Source organism: Echeneis naucrates, chromosome 21, assembly GCF_900963305.1.
Source record: "Echeneis naucrates chromosome 21, fEcheNa1.1, whole genome shotgun sequence".
NCBI classification, from domain to species: Eukaryota; Metazoa; Chordata; class Actinopteri; order Carangiformes; family Echeneidae; genus Echeneis; species Echeneis naucrates.
In genome coordinates this window covers 5,143,799-5,165,972 of record NC_042531.1, presented here as the reverse complement: position 1 = coordinate 5,165,972, position 22,174 = coordinate 5,143,799, and the positions used below count along the sequence as shown (strand labels likewise).

The 22,174-nt window shown below is 41.6% G+C and overlaps 5 protein-coding genes across 7 annotated transcripts; 4 read left to right on the top strand and 1 right to left on the bottom strand.

Moving 5' to 3' along the window:
* The first annotated feature begins 403 nt into the window (after nucleotides 1–403).
* On the top strand, nucleotides 404–4,492 carry txndc9 (thioredoxin domain containing 9). The gene is made up of 5 exons (XM_029530447.1): nucleotides 404–481; nucleotides 1,715–1,921; nucleotides 2,597–2,715; nucleotides 3,242–3,496; nucleotides 3,597–4,492. Exons 2-5 carry the CDS (start codon nucleotides 1,748–1,750, stop codon nucleotides 3,715–3,717), a joined length of 669 nt encoding a protein of 222 aa, XP_029386307.1. The 5' UTR covers nucleotides 404–481; nucleotides 1,715–1,747; the 3' UTR covers nucleotides 3,718–4,492.
* On the bottom strand, nucleotides 4,478–6,635 carry mrpl30 (mitochondrial ribosomal protein L30). Its single transcript, XM_029530448.1, has 5 exons — nucleotides 6,368–6,635; nucleotides 6,037–6,120; nucleotides 5,752–5,898; nucleotides 5,305–5,378; nucleotides 4,478–5,148 (listed from the first exon to the last, which is right to left on the bottom strand). Exons 1-5 carry the CDS (start codon nucleotides 6,401–6,403, stop codon nucleotides 5,016–5,018), a joined length of 474 nt encoding a protein of 157 aa, XP_029386308.1. The 5' UTR covers nucleotides 6,404–6,635; the 3' UTR covers nucleotides 4,478–5,015.
* Nucleotides 6,636–6,879: 244 nt separating this feature from the next.
* mitd1 (MIT, microtubule interacting and transport, domain containing 1) lies at nucleotides 6,880–9,207 on the top strand. 3 transcript variants are annotated; one of them, XM_029530802.1, is made up of 7 exons: nucleotides 6,880–7,130; nucleotides 7,223–7,324; nucleotides 7,677–7,813; nucleotides 8,139–8,225; nucleotides 8,303–8,415; nucleotides 8,593–8,653; nucleotides 8,739–9,207. In XM_029530802.1, exons 1-7 carry the CDS (start codon nucleotides 6,986–6,988, stop codon nucleotides 8,832–8,834), a joined length of 741 nt encoding a protein of 246 aa, XP_029386662.1. In that variant the 5' UTR covers nucleotides 6,880–6,985; the 3' UTR covers nucleotides 8,835–9,207. The 3 variants fall into 3 exon arrangements, with proteins under 3 accessions (XP_029386662.1, XP_029386663.1, XP_029386664.1); XM_029530803.1 differs by having other exon boundaries at nucleotides 8,139–8,229; nucleotides 8,307–8,415; XM_029530804.1 differs by lacking the exon at nucleotides 8,139–8,225.
* A 2,871-nt stretch (nucleotides 9,208–12,078) lies between these two features.
* Nucleotides 12,079–17,037, top strand: cracdla (cracd like a). The gene is made up of 10 exons (XM_029530757.1): nucleotides 12,079–12,147; nucleotides 12,461–12,605; nucleotides 12,718–12,853; nucleotides 12,943–13,104; nucleotides 13,541–13,777; nucleotides 13,857–15,000; nucleotides 15,327–15,599; nucleotides 16,056–16,240; nucleotides 16,605–16,710; nucleotides 16,821–17,037. The coding sequence occupies exons 1-10, from the start codon at nucleotides 12,099–12,101 to the stop codon at nucleotides 17,009–17,011; spliced, it is 2,628 nt and encodes an 875-aa protein (XP_029386617.1). The 5' UTR covers nucleotides 12,079–12,098; the 3' UTR covers nucleotides 17,012–17,037.
* A 1,673-nt stretch (nucleotides 17,038–18,710) lies between these two features.
* creg2 (cellular repressor of E1A-stimulated genes 2) lies at nucleotides 18,711–21,563 on the top strand. The gene is made up of 4 exons (XM_029530696.1): nucleotides 18,711–19,201; nucleotides 20,080–20,249; nucleotides 20,689–20,802; nucleotides 20,877–21,563. The coding sequence occupies exons 1-4, from the start codon at nucleotides 18,785–18,787 to the stop codon at nucleotides 21,016–21,018; spliced, it is 843 nt and encodes a 280-aa protein (XP_029386556.1). The 5' UTR covers nucleotides 18,711–18,784; the 3' UTR covers nucleotides 21,019–21,563.
* The last annotated feature ends 611 nt before the right edge of the window (nucleotides 21,564–22,174 follow it).

Below are 22,174 nucleotides of genomic sequence, written 5' to 3'. Positions count from 1 at the left end.
TGACCTGACAGTAAGGGACGTGTACAGTAGGCTTACTCTGCAAACATGAGGTGGAATCCAGTTGCAAGGCAATATTGTGTGTGCTTATATACATTGGGTTTCAAGAATCCTGGGTTCATATAATTTTTTTTTTTAAATACATTATTCATAAAGCTCAAACTTAAGGAACTAACAGGAATATGTTCTAGGAGAGAGAAACAGATAAAACTGTACAATCAGCTAATAATAAAATCTTTGTATCATTTAGTTCTTCATTAACAGGCAAGTCTATTCTTAGAATTTGGATTTCCAGATGTATTCTTTAATTACCATTATTTTAAATAATTTATTAAACTCATCGTGAGTCATTCGGCAGAGCAGAAGAAGAAGACTAACATGACCCGGATGTAGTTATACGTTGCGCAGGGCCTGCTGTGACGTCATATCTAGATTAGTCGTTTGCATTTAGCTCACGGACCGGACCGCCGTCATTATCTAACAGGTAAGTATTCAACTGAATGAGCTGCTTTGTGTTTTAAAGTTAACATTATTTTTTTTTATATTCATCGCAATCGGTGTTTGTTACGATCGACAGTTTTCCCGCCCTGTCGAAGGACCGCGTTAATATCAGTTAACTACTGCTTAGCATCCGTGAGCTACTTAGCTTAGCATGCGAACAGAAGAACTAGTTTCGTCTGATTTTAAGGATTTATTTTTCTCCAATTTTTTTGGTAAATAAACAAATCAACGCCCGTCTACTGATCACGATTAGCCGACGTGTATTACTGAGCTGCACGTGAAGTGAAATAATAAATAAAGTCAGCGCCAGCCGGCAGAGAGAAGGTGTGCCCGGGCTCCGTGGCTTTGTCACCCCGACAGCTGTCAGTTCACAGCCTTTCTCGTTACTTTTGCCTTCGACTCGTCCTCAAAATATCTGCCTGTTCACCCAAGTGCTGAGGTAGATAAAATCCCAAGACTGAAGCAGGATTGTCAACCTCTTCAGCTCAGGTCAGTAAGAAATTAGCATCATAGCATTTATTTATTTTAGTAACGCTTACAACAATATCAAATCAAACCATAACAAAGTTACATCAAGGCACTTTACATATAGAGCAGGTCTAGGACCAAACTCTTTATAAAATTATTTAAAGAGACCCAACAGATCCCCCGATGAGCTAGCACTTGGCGACAGTGGCAAGGAAAAACGTCCTTTGAGAGGCGGAAACCTCGGGCAGAACCAGGCTCAGGGCTCAGAATTCATGAAGATATGGGACCAGCAGGCGATGAGTCACCACCTGCAGGATGAGGACAGGGAGAGAGAGGAGAGGAGCTGGGTGAGACAGAGACTTCAGGAGAGAATGATTTAGTAATGCAGTACAAATGCTTAGATAATAACAGGGAACAGGTCGATCCCTTATTTTGTTATTACTCTCATCACCCCATCTTTTATATGCTGGAATTATTTAGTATCAACAAATGGTGAATAGCACCCGTTTAATAAAACCTCTGTGGCAGCTTAAACTCAGTTGATTTATTTCAGAAAAGCAGCACACATATGAGAGAAGCCAACAACAGAAATACTCACCAATGATATCCTTTTTAAGCACTGACATGGACTTGGTGCTGGTAGCAGCAGTTTAAATGTTTGACATCTTTCTCTCTGAGTCACACTGTGTTACCTCCTGCTGTGTCTCACCTCACCTCACCTCACCTCATCTGTTCTTTATCCCACCAGATTCAGCCTGAGTTTCACACTGAGCAAGCAATCATGGCCAACCAATCGATAGATATTATAACAAAAGTTTTGGAGCAGTCAGCCAAGCTGGTGGAGGAGCAGGTGGATGCGCAGTTGACCAAACTGAATGAAATGGATGAAGATGATTTGGAGAGACTGAAGGAGAGGCGACTAGAGGCTCTTAAAAAATCCCAGAAACAGAAGCAGGTGTGTTTTAGTGTTTGTTTTTTATTTATTTACATTTTTTGTATTATTATATACTGTTCTGTCTGGTGTAGTGAATTGTACAATTACTGCTAGTACTGGTAAAGCACTTCTAAAGCAGATGAAATCATCTGGATCATTTACACTTACACGCTTGGACTTTCACAGCACATGCAAAATTTGTGTCACAATTACACAGATTGCTACATGTTATGTATGTGTGTATATGTATATATATATATATATATATATGTGTGTGTGTGTGTGTGTTTGTGTCACTGCCTCTGTCAGTATGGTATGGACTGTATGTAGGTGGCTTAATAATCTGTTGCAAGTGATTTTTTTTATTTATTTTTTTTTTTATCGTGTGCTGGATTTTGTGCTGCTCGACTTATTTAGGGAGTCACAGGATTTTCTGGAATATTGTGAATTTTACCAGAAAGTATAGGGAAGGTACATTCATTTTACACAAGGACCATGTAGGAACCCTGGACTGATTTTGAAAAACTAGCTCCAGCTCCTGACTTATCTATTCTTCAGGAGTCCAAGTGTTGTTTACATCCTAGACTAGTTTAAAGCAAGGTTTAATTTTCTCATTGCAAACGGTTGTAAATGTAAAGCTTTTCTTCTGCTTGACATCCCCTATTCTGTTGCTCACCTCAGTTCTCTCTTTTTAAGGAGTGGCTTTCTAAAGGCCATGGGGAATACCGAGAAATCCCAAGTGAGAAAGATTTTTTTAGCGAGGTCAAGGACAGCAAGAATGTCGTCTGCCACTTCTACAGAAATTCCACATTCAGGTGAGCTCATAGCAAATACAAATTTTTTTATATCAGCAAGTACTGTAAATGACAGAGAGGTGTATAATTGATAAATGAAATCTAGAGCTAAATGGATTCATACAGTAACTGATGTATCAGTTGACAGCAGTGATAATCAATTTATGGTGTCAGCCATTTGTCAAGCAACATCCGCAAAACTTTCCCTGATTTCAGTTTTTCAGATGAAAGATCTTCTCATGTTCTTTCTAACCATGGTAATGATATCTTTGGGTATTTAACTATGTACTATCACTCCTGTGTCATTTTCACTGTTTTGTCATTTTTATATGCTAAACTTTAACTTAAATTGGTAATCAGTGACAGCAATCATTGTTTTTAAATATCCAAAGCAGTCAGGCTGGTACTTCGCCAGCTGCAATCTCATTCAGGTTGTTGTTAAGATTACCACATCTCCATTGACATAAAATATTTTTTACTAGTCAATGTCTTTGTTTTTGAATGTTAGTTGCTACAGCTTTCATTTTTTTCTTTCTCTTCCATAAAGATGTAAGATCCTGGACAAACATTTGGCCATCTTGGCAAAGAAGCATGTCGAGACCAAATTCATCAAACTGAATGCAGAAAAGGCCCCGTTTCTGTCTGAGAGGCTGCGGATCAAGGTCATTCCTACGCTGGCTTTGCTGATAGACGGAAAGACAAAGGACTATGTGGTTGGATTCACCGACTTGGGAAACACGGATGAGTTTTCGACAGAGATGCTTGAATGGAGACTTGGCTGTGCAGATGTTATTAACTACAGGTGAGACAGATTTCTTCTTTCTTCTTTCAAGACCTAAATAGCATGTGCCGTTAAAAACAATAAAACAGATTCTGACACCATCCCTTTTCTCCTTTCCCAGTGGTAACCTGATGGACCCCCCCACAGCGACGCAGAGGTCAAGCACAAAGTTTACAAAAGTGGAGAAGAAAACCATAAGAGGGCGGGGTTACGACTCAGATTCAGATTCTGGAGATGACTGAAAAGCGCAGACGCCTGGTTTTCTCTCTCAGGGCTTCCTCATTTAAAACATCATCCAGACAGCCCACTTTATTTTCCTTTCTGCCCCTCTGTCACTGACTTCCCTGTTCATTACCAACATTCATATTTGAAATCAAATTATATCATGAAAGCATTTTGTGCTTTTTTTTTTTTCCCAGCCTTTTTTAATGAATTGTATGCCATGTAGACTGTTGGAAAATTGAAGGAAGATTCAGAAAATTTCAGATACCCCTCTCACTCAAGTTTCTCTAGAGGAGACCAGTGGATCTAAACCATGCCAGCAAAATGCTCCATGTGTGTAACTGACCCACTGCCTCCCCTCACTACAGGGGTCAAGCATTCATATACCTGCCACAGAAGGTGACTGGATGTGCACTTCTGTGGAAGCATCTTCATTTGTCTTTTGTGTTTGTTTATTCAGCTTTGTCCTTTTTGTACATGCACTTGGAGAGAGTTCATTACAAATGGAAATGTGTCACTGCTTGAGTCATCTATCAACTAGCTCTTAGTTTCTTGTTTTGTTGAGTTTGTGTCTTTGACTGAAACCTTACAGTTCTGTCTTAAAGGTGTTTTCGTTAGGTAGATGTGTCTATTTCATGTATTTCCCTGTGACAATGCAATTCTGATGTTTGAGCTGAAATCATGATGCATGTGAGTGCCAAGATCAATTTTTTAGCGTAACATTTTCACACAACATAACTGTAGCAAGAGTGTGATTTAACCTAATTCAGACTTAATAAAAACTCTTAAAAGGTCCTTTAATGATCCTGTGATTCTGTATTACACCGCTGTAGGGCTGATTTAAGGACACATGATTCCCATAAAGCAACAAGATGGTTGTTTTTATTTATTTTCTGTAAGACATTTTTTCCATTGAGAGCTTCAGAAAAATATAACTTGCTGCACTGGGCTTGACTGGACTCTTGTCCACAAACTATATCCTGCTTCTCACCGAAGGCCTTTTGGCTTCAAAATAACTTAACCTCATTTCCCCCATTGTTAGTCTGACTCAAAAATCAAGTAAAGTGGGTAGACGTGTTGTATTTCAAAAGGTCTTTAACTGGAGTTAGGAGTGGTGCTTCTGGTATTCCTGCTTTATCAGAATCGTTTGTTGAAGAAATTATATTTAGAATGTAATGAAGCCTTTTTTCATTAATCTGTAGATCAACACATTGCATAAAACTTCCTTAAATATTACAAAATCAGAACTGGTATATATATATATTGCAGTTTTTTCTATGATCTGGACGTAGAAATTATTCATTGATTGGAAGTGGAGCTAAGATTCGATTGCCTTGGGGTCTACTGGTTGGAGGAGTCGACGAACAATCAGCTCTCCGTTGCTGTTGATATAGGTGTCGGCCATTTCCTGTTCAGTGGGAAGACCGTAGGGAGTCTTCAGAGGCTGGATCCTAAATGAGTGAGGAAAGACAGTTTTATGTTCAATAACCAGAAAAATGCATTTGTTGAATGTTGCATAAAAAGAAAATTCAAATCCTCATTTTTAGTTCAAGTCACTTCACATTTTGTTCGAGACATATTATCCTCTTTTGGTACATTAATCTTACCTCACCAGGTGCTTCACAAATTTCAGTTGACTATTTACAGCTGGTGTGTTTTTGTGAATTACAGGAACATATGCCTAAACAACACAGACAGGACATTTTGTGACAGTTAATAAAAGGCTAAACAATCAAAATAATCTGGCCTTTAGAAAACATGACGAAGAGCGTTCTTAGTAATCTAAGGTGGCCAGAGAGTTGATTGATTTGAGGTAATACAAACAATATTTGAGATTTTAGAGATCAGTGTTTTTCTCACTCTACGAGCCAACTTTAAGGCACTGTGCTTGTTAGGCTAATAAATGAAACCAAAATAACAGGCATGGAAATTTAGAAGCATTTTATCAGAGCACACTTAAATTCTTCTTGAATGTCTTGTGCTTTCCATATTTGAAGTTGAAAGCTTTACTCTAGAGACACACTGATACGAATTGAACAGAACAAAATCTGTACCTTTTCAAGCCCCAAGTTCTTCACCATCTCTTTTTCCCAGTACGGTCTCCGCAACGTGCTTTTGACTCGAGTCACTAGATGCAGTTTATGAGGTTGGTCCGGATCCCCCCCATACTTATCATGTTGTTTTGATCTCTCGGCAAAAATCTGCAAAGAAAATCAGACACATAAAACACTCACAGTGGAGCAAATGAACTGTAGTGAAGCCGAAACTGTTAAAAAGTGACAGACAGCACCAACCACCAAATCTACTGATGTACATAAACCTCTTCCCTGAGATCTTACCTCTTTGGGGATTCTTGCTTTGGTAAATTTGCTTCGTGCAGACACAAACCAGAGGCAAGGCGGAAGAGCAGCTTCAGTCAGGATCTGTGTGGCAAGCCAGAGTTAAAAGAGGGGAGGACTAAAAAGCAGCTCATTGATAAGGATGAATTCGATCTGCCATCGCAGACAGTGGTACAAAAAAAGGAGCAGATCTCTGTGTGGATTAGCAGAATTATAGTTTTCACAAAAAAAAAAAAAAAAAATCATGCAATATTGATTTATAACCACAAAACAAAGGACGTTTGGTTTTGTTAGTTCACAAATAAACATGGAAGAGGTATGTTTTTCTTACCTTGGCTGACAAAGAGCTCAAACAGACACTTGACATTTTTCCTCAGTAATACTGAAGTTACAGTCCAAGGTTACAACCCCCCTCCGAAAAACAAAAAAAAAAAACAAACAAAGACGAGAAGGTCCGATCTGAACTAAACTTTAAAACACAAACCTCTAAATGTCACCGAACACATCACAAACACACCGACTCTGTGCTTTAAATGTGGATTTAAGAGCTGAAAACAACGAAGAAGCGGGTCGTTCACGTTGGAATCGGCCTCCACGGATTCCCCACCGGAAGTGGCGAGGAGTAACAGCAAAAAGGCACCGATACGACAAATATCACAAGGACAAGGTTCCGCTATATTTTATTAGACATTATAAAAACGGGGAATATCAAATTAATAATTTATACAATGAGATTGATTTCAAAGTGTTTTCATTTTATATTGGAAAGATCTATTGTCTAAATTCCATTGATGTAGCGTTACGTTCCTCCCGGAGTTATTTTTGTGGCGCACCCGCGCAGCCGACAGGAAGAGAGGAAGACAAACTGTCGTTTCTTCATGACACTCTTCAGGCATGACTTCACTGTAGTTTTTCTAAAGTCCTTTAAAACGCAGCTGTTGACTGGCCGATGGCTCAAAATCAGGTGTCAGGGATGGAGACGTCCGCCATTTCCGTCCTGAAGCGGGCGGTGGAGCTGGACCAGGCCGGCCGCTTCCAGGAGTCTCTGGTCTGCTACCAGGAGGGCATCCAGCTGCTCCTGGACGCCCTGAAAGGTCTCTGTCCGATGTGACATGCACCGACACAGCAGTGTTAAATGACCGACATGCGCCATAACTTGATCTTCCTGTCTGTGTGGTGTGTACAGCTGTGAAGGAGGAGTCCAAGAAAGGACACTACAGAGACAAGATAAAGGGCTACATGGACAGAGCCGAGCAAATCAAGGTCCACGTCAACCAGATGAAGGAAGGTAGTTATCATCCATCAGGACTAATCCTGGGTTTAACACAAAGACAGAGACAGAGACAGAAGCGGATGACTGTCCTCCTTCATGTAATGGTGATGCCCATGAAGCGTCTGGAGTTTGACTTTCATGCCACACTTGAAACGATTTTAGCTCCTTCAAATGATTCGAACGGGCAAACAATCAACATGTTATTCAACAATATTGGTTCAATTGCAAACTTGCACACAACAACAAAATAAAAAACAGCTTCAGCAGTCTAAACATGGTTGGTGGTGGATGAGGGCATGTGTGAATGTCCAGTATGTTGGAGGGTGGAGGCTTTTCATTTTCGTTTTCCTCGTTCCCTCCCTCTCAGAGGGGAAGTACCACGAGCAGATAAGGATATCGGAGGATGCCACCGGTTACAGCTACGAGGCTCTGTTCAAAGCATACATCAGCAGCGTTCTCACAGAGGTCTGGGTGGAGGATCCATACATACGACACACACACCAGGTCAGATCTTTGCCTTCATTTCAATCTGCATTTGGCTTCTGTTTTGTTTTTTTTTTTTTTAAAGATGACTCATCACAAGCATGGAGAGATCTTATGACTGAATACAACAGCCAGATAACAGCTCTTAAACCCTTGAAACTTGAAAGAGCGGATGAATCAGTTATATGAATGATGTTGAATTTACTTAACCTTTTCACTTTAACTGTGAATAATGCTCTTTGACAATTAATAAACTTAACACTTAGAATTTGAATCTCTTCATAAAGCTGTACCAAACATACTCTAACATGTCAGACATGTCCCTCTCCATTCTTCTCCACCACAGTTATACAACTTTGTGCGTTTCTGTGAGATGCTGCTGAAAGCGCCCTGTAAGGTGAAAATGATCCATCTCCTCACTTCGCAGGATGAGGTAGGTTATCTAAACGAAGCAGGTGGCAGCGTGTGGTTGGTCTCTAGAGTTTAGTCAGTGCTTTTGTTGTTTTGCAGGCAGACAGCAGCCAACAGAGCAGCGCGTTGGCTGAGCTGAAAGAGAGTCTGAGTGACCAGGGAGTGACTCTCGATCTGCAGTACTCCTCCACCATCCATGACAGGGAGATCAGGTACAGCAGCTTCAGAGACAAATAATATTCGAGCTGTCTTATTAAAACAGGACGTCTTTATTATTTTTAAACATTAAAAGATGTCCGCTGTGATGTGTCAGTTTTACAGTGATGAAACATTTTCCATAAATGTGGGTTTATTTTGTGGCAGTAATCTAGACCTAATCTCATTTTTAGGTTCGACAATGGTTGGATCATAAAGATAGGCAGGGGGCTGGATTATTTTAAGAGACCGAAGGTGAGCTCTGATGATTGATGCTTAAGCCAAATTTGCAGTGCTGAATGTCTGAGAGTGGCGATAAAAGGTCTTCATGATCCCACAGGGCCGGTTCTCCGTTGGATACTGTGACTATGACCTCAGACACTGCCAGGAAACGACTGTAGACATTTTTCACACCAAACACACAAAAGCACTATGAGAGTCCTGAAGCTTCAACTACCTTTTTTTTAATCGTATAACTTGAGGGACTTTACTTACTTACCTGCCTTCAAAACGCTCATACACGTCTGCTGTGTTGATGGGTTTGCCTTCACTCTTGCATATAGTTCGTCTCATACCTGTCCAACAACTATTTGTTTCTTATATTCTACGTCTAATGTGGATTCTTCATCATGGTCCAGGGTGAAGGGGCTTTTTAACAGTGTGATACTGCCATCTGGTGGAAGATTTTATTAGTACTTTACATTAAAAGTGCTATTTTAATAAATGAATTTATTGTGTATCTTTTTATTGCATTTTCACCATCTGCCTTTTACAGGCAAAGTATTCAGTTCAAAATAAATAGGTTCTAAAATGTGTTGGAGTCTGATTAAAGAATAAATTGTACTTATTAAAGGATGATTTGGGTGTCTTGGTCCACATAGCCTATCATTGTTTACAACACGTGCATGTAGGTAGTTAGTGGACTTTGAACTTAGATCAGTTTTTCACCACTGATTTATGAAAAAATAGCATTTCAAAGTCTTTACTTGTCTGCTCCAAGGCTTTCGATCGCATGGACTTGACCTGCTCACTGACTGTCATAGATGAGGCTGTAAATGTTTTCGTTGGTGTGAATAGAAACGGACGTCATTTCACATTGCTTGGAGTGCATGCAGCTGGAGCTTTATTGTGTAGGTTTGTGATATACAACCATTGTTCATATTCAGTATCTTCAGCTGCCGGCTTCAGACACACTGCTTCAAGCCAGTTAACTATCTTCTGGGATAACTGGCAGTCCAGCGGTTTGAAAAGTGTTTATATATTAACTGATAACATGACTGTTGAATTGCTGGCATTCATAAAAGACCCGAACACAGTCTTTCACTTAATGGGTAAAATATGCCTAGTGAGAATCCTATCAAAATGTAATAGCAAAAACATTTCCTTAAAAAAAAAAAACAGTAATTAAAAAAATATTAAATATTCATGGAAATGATTTGAATGAACAGGCAACCCCCGTAAATTTGAACCGTGCCGTGACCAGATTATCTATTGGCCTTAATCTCAATATGCACAGTCCTCATCCAGGCTGAGAGGCATAAAATCTAATCCACCAGGAAACCACATGAACCAGAGACCACCATAACTGCTGAGGGGACTAAGGCAGTCACATTATTGGATAAGGTGTGCTTCCATGCATATTGTTTCCATCTCTGAATACTGTGTGAACGTGCAGTAAATTGATTTTACTGCTGCAGCAATGAAAACATTTGTGCTGGAGATACATTTGCTGGGTTTTCTGTCTGTTTGGGAGATTATATTTTCTGACCTGGACAGAAGAGAAACGGCGCAGATGTCACGTAGGTCCAGGTGCTGTCATGCTTTTGGTAAACACCTGTACCAAAATGCCACCAGGACAACAACACTGGAAAATCTTTGATGTGTGTAACAGTGGACGCACAAACGCAAAATGCTGCTTTTACACGTCTGAAAAGAAAAGTAGAACATTATTTTAACATTCATTTCTAACATTTGCTGATTTAGCTTCAGTGCTGGGACGTGGCTAACCCCTGGTTGGTGTTATTTTACCAGTATATCGATTTCACTTTCTAAGACACATATTTGCACTCACACATGCATAGACTCCCCTCTGGGATGACATGATGGAGTGGGCTTCCTGTGTAATATGTAAACAGTTCTGTGAGCTATAATTCCTATATGCCTGTCCTCTTTCCAACTGGAGCTTTATTTTTTCCCTCTCCTCTCATTTCTGGGCCTAAAATCAGGTTAGCGTTTTATAAGGAGCTTAGCGCAAAGGGCCACAGTGTGCCACTAATGTAATAGAGTATCTCTCTCTCTCTCTCTCTCTCTCTCTCTCTCTCTCTCTCTCTCTCGCTCACCCACTCATTCTCTTCTGTCCTCTTTTCTCTTTGTGCATTTGCTTACCCTGTCATAAAGTGACCTTCTCTCTCTCTCTCTCTCTCTTTCTTTCTTTCTCCCTGCCTGCTTTTCTTTCTCCTTCCACTTCCCTGGTTTCCTTCCCTCTGCAGATGTGCATGGTATAAGCCTGAGGTTTGAACGTTAGGACGGGGACACAGCCGAGACAAGACACCTCTGCCAAAGAGAGGACGGCAAACAGGAGGAGGAAGAGGAGGAGAAGCAGGACAGCTGCTGCAGGACGTTGGGTAAAATCAGGTTTGTTTGGGTTTTTTTTTTTCAGGTTTTCACCTGAGAAGGAGAAATATTTCTCCCATGTATGTCAGGTGAATTTTGAACTGTGGGGCCATGATTAAGATGTTGTTGCAGATTATGGTGCTGTGAAATCTTACAAGGATCTCGCTGTAATGTCAATAATCCCAGAGATTATCCTGTTTCTGTTGGGGCTATTTCTTGGCTCACTGGATGGCAAATGTCTGGGGAACGGCCTGATTAATGAACACTTCGGTTTCATTTGCTGTGGTAATTCTACTAACTATGGAGGAATTTATTTGTAGGACAGGAGGTTTACATGTTACATAATTAAAGTGTGAAATCACATGTTACTTTGTTGGAGTGCCTTAATACGTTCGCGTGGTCAGGGAGTGCTTGTTTTGTACTTTGTTGATTGATAGGTGTGAGGTGAGAGGTGCAGTGTGGACTTTCCATATTCATTCATAACCTGACAGCTATTCATATCAGGCCACCACTATTCACAGAATCAGTCTCTTGTTGACTCCACTTCCTTAGATACACAGACATAACTGGATGAAAACATTGTGCATGCATATCTCAAATAGAACGCTATCTCCAGGGCAGAGGAGAAAATAGAGTCAATAAAATAAAAGAGGCAAGCTCCCTGCGCCAAATCTCACATCAACCCGATCCGGATGTTTGTCAGGCAGCCCGTTGCATAAGAAAAGCTACGTAGAGTGCTTTTTCTTTATGACACCACACTAAATGTCTTTCTGATGAAATTTGTGCTCTGAAAGCTTCTTTGATTTTGTTTTGTTCGACAAGTTTCCTCACCACACCCAACCAAGTTTGTATTGTTCCTGATAATTTCAATAAACCTTTGAACCTCAAGCCCTTTGCCACATCCTTAAGCTATCACACTGTTACAGTAAGTGCACGGTTGTTCAGAGTACAGGGCACACACAACCGGAGGATCCACGCTTTGTTACGCAGCGTTTGCCATGTAACAAAAGTCTGAGGTTTATTTTGTGGCACATCTTTACACAGGCGTCCTGTTGTCTGCTGTACACTTTCTCTGGAGATCAGTCAAATGGAGTCTTTCTCTGGAGATACAGAAGAAAACACAGAAGACACTCCAGGTGAGGTTATCTATCAAGTTAAAAAAAAAAAAAAAAGGGTTTAAGAGAAAGCAATTCTTTGACATACTTGTCTAAAGCAAAGGCTGGCAATGAACTATCAGGAATAACATTGAACCATGTGACCAGCACACACCATGGACCATATTTTTGATAAATCATCACCAACAGCAGGAGTCAACTGATTGAACAGTTAGAAACGGTAATTTGTTTGACGTAGAGACGAGATTATAAAAGTGCTTCCACTATTTCTGTGTGTGTGTGTGTGTGTGTGTGTGTGTGCTGCTGTGACCTGGATCTTCTCCGTCTCTGTCAGGACGTAAAAAATTCAAACTCAAATCTCTGAAAACTCGTCTCTTCGGGAGGAACAAGAGAACAGGTGGAGAGGAAGACACCAAACTCAGTCAGTCGGAAAGTGACATTACTGCAGGAAAGGGACTCGGGTCAAATGATGATTTGGTGTGAGTGTCGACTGGAAAGCTCTTAAATGTTTCCTTCACAGTTCCATTTTTGTCCATATTTCTTAGTCTCGTTCTCCAACCTGTTTCTGCTTGAACTCTCCTGCGACCACAGATGCTCCCAGGGGACGATGGGATCACGTGCATTGTCCCATGACAGCATCTTTCTGGCTGATCAGGTCTTGGAAGACGCTGAACCGGCCAGGATCTTATCCCAGGAGAACGTTCACAGCAAGATCAAAGCTCTACAGGTGCACTCTCTTATTTTGGACTTTATTTCTTTGGAAAGCTGGCTTCGCAAATGTCTCTGGTAAAACACAACTGGGCTCTGGTACTGCAGATGAAGCTTCAGCAGCAGAAGATGCATTTGGGGCCACCGCCTTTGGTTCTGCCAATCAAACGTCCAGAGGACCTGGGATGCCGCTCAGAGGATGACAGTCTTCCCCACAGCCCCCTCGAGGTCTCTGGAAGTGATGCTACATCACAAGGACTCTTCAGCAAGGTGATTAATCATAAATATACGGTCTAATTTACAAGAAAGCACAGAGGAGTAAGATGTTTCAGTTCATTGCTTGTTTTTTTGCCAATTTGGAAAAATACTGAATTTAGGCAGTCTCATCTGTTCAAAGAAAACCTTTTACTTAAAGTCAAGAACAACCAACCTTAACACCTTTGTTTCAGCAGAGGACAGCATGCTAACCAGCTAACTCCAGTCTGGTTTGTCACTTTAAGGTAGTGACTCATTGTGGCCTCCAGAGTCTGCTGCTCCGACGCTGTATTATGACCTTATTTTGTAACGCCTACCAAAACTGTATTCACCACATACTACCAGCAAGAAGCCACATTTGGCTGCAAAGAAAATTTACATCCAGTCCCACAGTTGAAAATCTAAATGATGTTGCTTATTCTTTTCTTCTTCCTTTTGGACCATTTCCCAGCCATCCTCTCGACCACTCTCACCCATCCCGAAACCCACATTGACCAAGTACGTGCCTCAGATACCAGCCCATCCATTACCCCCTGCTGCCCCCCCTGTTTCTTCTGTTATGGAGCGCCCCCTTGACTTCAGCTCTCCAGCTCAGTTCACCCCCTGCTTAGATACCTCTGCTGCACGCCACCGTATGTCTGTCAAGCCCAGAAACCAGAGGGCCAGCACCAAGAAAAGACTCGCTGCAGTGAGTGACCAAATCTGTCTGTCAAAGAATACACAGTATTCCTGCTTCACTTTCCTAACCTGCTATTTTTTTTTTCCAGACTGACTCTAAGTCTCACTTGCACAACCTGAACAATATCGACCATCCTGAGTCTGTGGAAGAGGAAAATCAGCAGCATGGCGCTCAAGACAACTTGTCTCCGGAAACAGAACAAGAAGAGGCCAATGTTCCTGTCGCAGCTCAGCAGCTTCCCGCAAAGTCTCTGACAGCAATCACATCAGAAGCAGCTCCCAAATCATCCAGTTTACGCTTTTCCCAACAGGACCACAATCCTCCAGGGAGCGGGCCCACACAGGTACTTCCTGTTAAGCCTCAAAGACCAGTGGATCTAACTTCTAGTGAACGGCCACGCTCTGTTATAGAATTTAAGAACAGGAGAGGAGGGGATTTTGAGATACAAATAATGTCCCATGATAAGAAGAATACTCTAAAAAATGCTGGAACAACTGAAGCATCCTCAGATCAGCTCTCCTCTAGCTTTGGCTCAGTGTTGGTGTCCGCGCCCTCCTCTGGCCACCAGCAGGTTCAAGGTGAGACAGAGAGCGCAAGAGGAATAAACAGACCTGCCCTGGGGCCTGAGTCCTACCATTTCTCCATCACTCCCGCCAAAAACCGAGACGGAGAGAGACGCCGATCGGGCAGTTTTGTGGGAATGCTGGAACAAGCTGAAGCCAGGAATAAGACTATAAGAGGACCAGAGGCTCGACCTTTTTCAAGCTTGAGGGAAAAGGGGGATCTCAGAGACTTGCAGCCTTCAGGGGTGCCCGTTTCTGCTGGAAGACTGAAACAAGAAGGAGCTTCAGCCAAAAGCTCAGTCCTTCCAGGGGACAGGAAGGATAGCCTGAAAAACACAGAATCAGTGACAGTATCTAAAAATACAGCCACTGATCTTGGCACCGTGGCAGGGGAGGAGGTGGACAGCAGCCAGGAGGTGGAAGAGGCGGTGGAAGCACAGGAGATCCAGGTGGAAGAAGGAGTGACAGCATTTGGTATTAAACTGCGCTCAACATCTACTTCAATGAGATTTCGGTCTAATGCTACTTCCAACCATCTGTCTAAGCCAGCAGTCTGTGGAGACCAGCACGACAAACAAAAAAGACAGCAAATAAGTGATAACATGCCTAAGAAGCTGCCATCAAACTTTTCTAATACACCAGCCACCTCTGGAGATGTTCGAGAGACAGGTGAGATTCTGGGAAATGTTAATTATTTCATCATGTGAAGATCATTGGTTCACTTAATGAAGAAAATTATATTTAATTACACCAAACAGATATTCAGTCCCCTATAAGGTTAACCATTTTGCCCATTTTCACAGTATTATGTTGTGAAAGGAGATAAGGTTCACATTGTAAATCATTTCTCTTGGGTGATTAGGTTTTCACAGATCACAAGGGAACTTTGTACTCATTAAAATGCCACCCAAACTAACTTTAACTGTGCTACCAAGCATGTCTAACAGATTTGTGTGACTCATTAGATCCATCCCCATGTGGCTTCTCCCTTCCAGTCAAGAATGTCCTGATGTCTACAAGCGAACGTGAGCTCCTGTCTGCAGACATCCAGGCAGCCTCCTTAGGCCCCAGAGAAGCGCCTCAGGAGCCCCAGCCTGTCCCTCCAGCAGCCTCATCCGAGGTGTCCTGGATGAGCTTAGCAATGGAAAAGACCAGAAGTCTGCAGCAGCTTTTTACCAGTAGATTCCCCAGAGAGTTTACAGGCATACACTCTGGGTCTCGACCACAAGCACAGGTCCGGCCGATAAATCCAGCAGAGCCACAGACTGGTGCACAAATACAGACACGGACAGTAAAGATGCCGCTTAATACAACACCAGGACAGGCTGCAAGTCAGCCGCCGACTGATACGCTGAAAGTAGAAACAGCGCAAAGTAGCAGTCAGTCAAACGCTGTCAAACCACCGCTGGTGTCAGAGCATCAGCAGACATCAACAGCATCGTCTGCTCTGTCATACACTGCCAAGGAACAGATGTCAAAACGAACATATGAATCCCAGTCACACCCAAATACAACTCATTCTGCCTCGCAATGTCTGCCTCATCCACCTGCACAGACCAACCCATGGACATCGCAGTCTCCTTTACGCTCTTCCACAGAGACAGAGACCTCATCTCAATCTGCACAAGGAAGCGCCACCCAATCTCACCCTTCCTCGGGCCAACAATCCTGTTGGAGCAATAGAGGTTTCCATCCCAGTAACCAGCTCAAACCCCCTGTGCCAGTTTCCACCAGCTCGTCAGCTCCTCTTCCAGCATCTGTCTCAGGAAGAGAGGAAAGAGAAGCCAATGTGCAGGAAACGGAGGGTCCATCACTCTCAAGAAGACGAATATGGTCCGGGTCAGTGAGCGAGAAGGCTGCGTTTTTGGAGAAACGGGCAGAGTGGACCCCTCCACCTGGAACCAAGGGGGTTTGTGTGTTTCATTCCATGACTGATTGTGAACTAGTTAAAGGATAAAACTGGTGAGATTATCGTCAGCAAATTATCTTGATACTTTGATGATCAGAAGTAAAGAAGTGCATTTGATTGATGAATAAACTGCTTGCAGGCGTGTTCATCCACAGAATGAATGCAGTGCACATTTGTGGCTCACTGATCAGGATATTTGCAGCAGGGTTTGTCTATAGGATCAGCACGTGGTTGTTCTTTTGTCTTTTAATGAGGCCTTTGATGATTCAATGTAGAATATTGAAATATGATCCATCTTTAAACTATGAGATTTTTGCGCTGCCTGTCAATCTTGAGAGGATGATCTGAATCTCAGTTTTCTCAGGTTGAACTGAAGAAAGCTGAAACAGAAGTGGAGACGTCAAGCGAACCCCCTGCCAAAACAAGCAAAGACACAAAACCAGAAGTAAGGCAAGCGGGAAAACCTGAAGGTATGTTGATTATTTATTGACTATATTCATCATAATGGCATTAGTACAAATGCAACATAGGTATATAGTATCTCTGTGTGCAGCAGTATGATGAAACTTTTTATCCTCAGAGTCGAGTCCCACCAAAGTTCCAGACAGACCTCGTGAGGACAAATGGCTTCGGAAAAACACAGCACCTTCATCAGCCTCATCGTCACCCACACAGCCATCAGTGTTGCAGTCCATGTCTGACAACAAACCATCGTGGCTGGAACTAGCAAAGAGGAAATCAATGGCCTGGAGCGACAAGACCATGGACTAAGAAGAACAATACGTGATGGATATACAGGGTACAGAAAAAAGAATATGAACAGTGCTGCAGACTAATACTGCCTTTTTTGGGGTTGATGAGTTGTATGTATGATGACACTGAAGGTGATAAAACTCTGTGGTAATTTATGTAGTAAGACTGTTGTTTTTGTGTATTTAATTGTAAAGTGTTAATGTTATTCTGAAAGAGGGTTTACTATAATCCCTCTCCACCACAACCACTTTAAAATAAAGAATATTTCTGAATATTTTAACCAAATCAGCATTTCATTGTTGTTAATACTTCATGTTATATTCTAAAAAAAATAATAATTCTTTAAGTCAGTTATGTAAGATGGTTATTATGATATAAACATTATGCTGCCCTAAAAACTTCAGAAATGACAGTTAACATATGATCTAATTATAAATGCTACAGTTTCACCGAGAATGATTGTAGCCTTTTTCAAATCTATGTTAGCAGACTGTTGGTCACTGCCATGATGATGGACAAATACATGTAGTGAGTTGGGAGTGTGGACAGAATGGAGTTGTTTGTTGTCGCTATCAGCCGGCTTTAGGCTGCCACTCTGCATCTATTAGGTCTGGATATGTTTTGGCCATGAAAGGGAACTGAGCCATGAACAGATTGATTGACTGTCAGAGAACAGGGCATTCAATATTTAAGAAAAAGCGTGGAAATCAGAGAAACACGTTTAAAATTCTCATTAATGCAGTACTAATAACCATTTCACAGAGTGATTTAATATTTGTGTTGATTCAAAGAAACCTTTCAAATAAAGGTTTAATCAAGTTCCCATGATTTAAATCTTCAGCGCCAAACATCTCTCTGCACTGTTTCAGCCACCCAGGACATGGTAGTTGCACAAAATGTGTCACCTAAACTCTCACCTTGATGAAGGAGCCTTTTGAATGAGGGAAACGTCTTTTAAAACCTAAAAGAAGTCTGGTTGCCTTCAACTCAAACACTTAAGACGTATACACCAGAGCTTCTTAAAGGTTGTTTAATTAGTGAGACATACTTCTGCAGGGATTGTCAGCAATCTGACAGAAAAACAAACCGCCCAGATCTGACTCTTAAAGTGATTATTATATACAGCAGGACTGCCGCAATCTACAGAATCGACATCTGTGGGATACACAGACCTGACATGTGATCACTGACAAGTAAACAAGAATCAAATCCTGCAGGATGAGACACACCTGCTCAGTGTCTGTACAATCCCCCAGGATTCAGAGATATTCCTGAATTATTAGGCCATGCTGTATGTATTTAAAGAGAGTAGATGGATGGATGGATGGATGGATGGATAGATAGATAGATAGATAGACAGACAGACAGACAGATAGATAGATAGATAGATAGATAGATAGACAGACAAACAGACAGATAGATAGATAGATAGATAGATAGATAGACAGACAGACAGATAGACAGATAGATAGATAGATAGATGGATGGATGGATAGTTAGAACAGTCTGAAAATGTCAGTGGCAGTTGGGAGTTGGAAATAAAAAAGATAAAGCATAAAGGAGAGAAAAACTATGTTTTCCTGTGAAATGTGAAATAATAAAACCGGACTGAATACCTTCAGTTATTCAGAAAAATTGAAAGATGACACCATTGACTTTCTCGCTAGCTCCGGAGGGGGCGCGCGCTCTTCCCAGAGACTTCCGCGTGTGACGGAAGAGCCCGCACGTGAGTTTGTAAACAGCAGGGTGAGCGGCGGAGGGCGGCCATTCCCCCCCCCGGAGCTCAGTGACATGAAGGCCCGCTGCTTCCCCCTGCCACTGCTCGCCCATGTGGTGTGCCTGTGCCGCGGCTACACCCTGAGGAGCTCCGTCTCCTGGGTGGTGTCCTCCAACGACGTGGTGGAGGACGCGGACCTGTCGGAGGAGGTGGCCCCGGCGCTGCTGGTGGACGGAGCCGGGCTGTGGAAGCAGGCGTACCCGGCCTCCTCCGTGCTGGCGGACAGCGCGGAGAGCCCCGGAGAGCTGGGCAAGCCCGAGGACGACGACCTGGGCCGGCTGTCCTCCCGTCTGTTCTCATACCGGCTGGACAAGGTGCAGGCGTCCGCCGGCGGCTCCCCGCCCCCGCACCAGGACACAGCCAGGACCGCCAGATACATAGCCCACTACAGTGACTGGGGACATCTGTCCACTATTTCAACCCAGGACAAGGTCACACACACACACACACTGGGGGGACGGGTCTTAATGCAGGTGGGACATCCTAATATATATTAAAGATGTATTACAAGGTTAAAAATCCTCTGCAGAAACACTCAGGTCCAAAGTTACTTAACATTGTTGTGCTACTTGCACTTTAATTGCTTATTTCCAATGAATGCATTTCATACTTTCACACTACATGTCCAAGGGGAATGTTGCATCTTACATTTATCTGTAGTTACTTTTACATCTAAAACGTCTTATCATTAAAATATGATGCGTTTTCCCGTACACACACACACACACTATCATAGCTTATGTGTCTAAATTAATATGTTGTGTATTAGTTCTAAAAAAAATGTTCTTCTGGGTCATGATTTGAAGGTGATATACTTGTGAACTTAGAAGTATAATTTATAGACTAGTGGCTTTTAGACTTTTAGATATGCAGAGTATTTCATTTTATCAGACCAACATAGTTGGGCTTGTCTGTTTTACTGCTGACAAACATTAGATTAAGTATTTTACAAGCTCAATACAACATTTGCTGCTTTATATTGTCTTATCGGTGAAACTATTGGTCTGTCAGGAAATGTTGAAAAATTGTACCTAACTATAAGCCAGTTGGCAGGATTTTACTAATACTGAAGTCATTTATTATTAGTATTTTTAATTAATAAAAAATGGGAGTTATATGATGGCCTAAAGTGTTATGTTTTTGTTTTTTTCCAATAAGGTTGTATTTCTGTATGTACATTACAATGGTACATCATTACCACACTCTTCCCACAATTGACTGTACTTCTATTCTACAGTATACCAACAATGTAGCTGTTGAACTTGCTGTGAAACTAGATGTCTTTGGTAACATCCTGCTTTTTGAACAGATCAAGGGGCTCCCCTTTGGGAACATCTTTTCAGTCAGTGATGGACCACTGGACAACAGCACAGGAGTTATCTACTTCTATGTGACTCCAATGGATAACACTGTTACAGACCTGAAAAGTAACCCATATGCTTCCCTCACCTTCTCAGAGGCAGAGGGGGAATTTTGCAGGTAAGTCCCATTGAGGTGATGCTCACATTCATTTACTAGCGAAAAAAACAAAACAAAAAAAAAAAAACATCTGGACCACCTTTTATTCCAAGTATTTCTACACTTAAGGGGGAAAACAATTCCTTTTCCCAGTGCTGACTGTGAGGTAATTTTCGGACAGGGGCCATCTTAGCTCACGGGTAACAAATTACATAATAAAGCAGGCTGCAGGACTACAGGAGAAGTGCTTATTCTGAACAGTTTCCCATTATAATGAGCAAATATCCATTCCCGTGTAGTCCGGAGATTTCGGAGGCCTGGATAATTTCCCACTTTTCCCAGCCAACATTTTATTCAATTATTTGACTGTGAGTTTCTGAAATTATGGGAAAAAGTGCGTGGGCAAGACTCTGTGTATTTGTGTGTGTAACAATGGTAACATGGTCTTCTGTGTCTCAAGGCAAATGGTGTATGATCCAGAGGATCCAAGATGTGCTCGACTTACACTAACAGGCAAGATGGTGGAGGTGGCCCCAGAAGAGCTTGCATTTGCAAAGGAGGCCATGTTTTCCAGGTAAACAAAGAGAGGGAAAAACAAAGAAATATAGGTGCATGCGGTATGACAATGTGTTGCTCTTGTTTTTGTAGACATCCTGTGATGGCAAAGTGGCCAGTGGGGCACAAGTGGTTCTTTATGAAGCTTGATTTGATCCAGGTCTGGCTGCAGGATTGGATTGGTGGCACATCACTCATTCCTTTGGAGGATTACTTTAAAGCCACACCCTTTTGAGACTATCCCTCTGTCTGCATCGTGTCACCTTACAGAAATAGATTGATTCAGCTGTTTATAGCTCATACATCACTCTTATAAAAGGTGACACTTTCTGAAAGCAGCAACGTTCAAGAATATTTTTTCAATACTTTTTTTTTTTTTATTGTCGTACTTTCAAAGTGGCTACTATGAACAACCATTTTTTTTTTTCATTTTTGCTCAAAAGCCTCAACTTGGCTTGTCACACTAAATCTTTTTGTTTTGTTTTGTTTTTTTCTCTTTGTTTGACATGTGAATGTATTTTAAATCGGTAGGGTTAATAAATCCATTGGTCACCAATATCATGCATACAATTATTAATGTATTCTTTTGAAACCTTGCTATTTCTGAGTTTGTATTCAACTATGTATGCTGTCTGGGAAAATAAATGAATGTCAGTGCACAAAATTGTTGTGCATACTTTTTAAGAATAAATCTGCTGTGTTGAGTTGGTTTTTAACCTTTAAAAAGGATTGTACTGTCAACATTTATTGTAAATGAAGTTTAAATTGATCAAAGTTAACTGGCCTAAACTGTGTTGTTATTCTTGAAACTGCCAACTGCTATTTCCAAGGTCATGAATGAACTTAGATAAAATAAGCATTACTATCTGATACTGTGTTTACATAGGGAGTGGGTCTGTAGCCGTGCAAAATGTTTTTGAAACCCAGTCAGAAAGTCTAGTTTTGACTGTATAGTTTTAAAAACAGCCTCAACCACGGAAGTTGAAGCACACTGGGGCTTCAATTCACATCCAATTATTGTTTTCAGGAGGCGCTGAACGGAGACATCTATGAAACAGTCGGCCGCTAGATGGAGAGATTTCTGCTTATAAACATGAAACAAGTACTGATCGATGGAAAACAATTTGGTCACTTCAGAACACAGGTCAGCAGATTTAAGATATTTCCAACACATTTTTTTTAACCGTCGCCTTTTGCAGTCATTTTAAATAAACAGCTCATAAATAAATGTAATATAAAACTATTTTGGATTATTTTCTCTACCTTGAAACTAAACTAAAATTCCAAACCCGGGTTTATATCAGATTGCAGTGCCCTATCAGATCAATTATTGACCGGGATCCGGATTTGGTAATCTGGAGTGTAACTGCTTTATTGTGAAAGTTTGTACC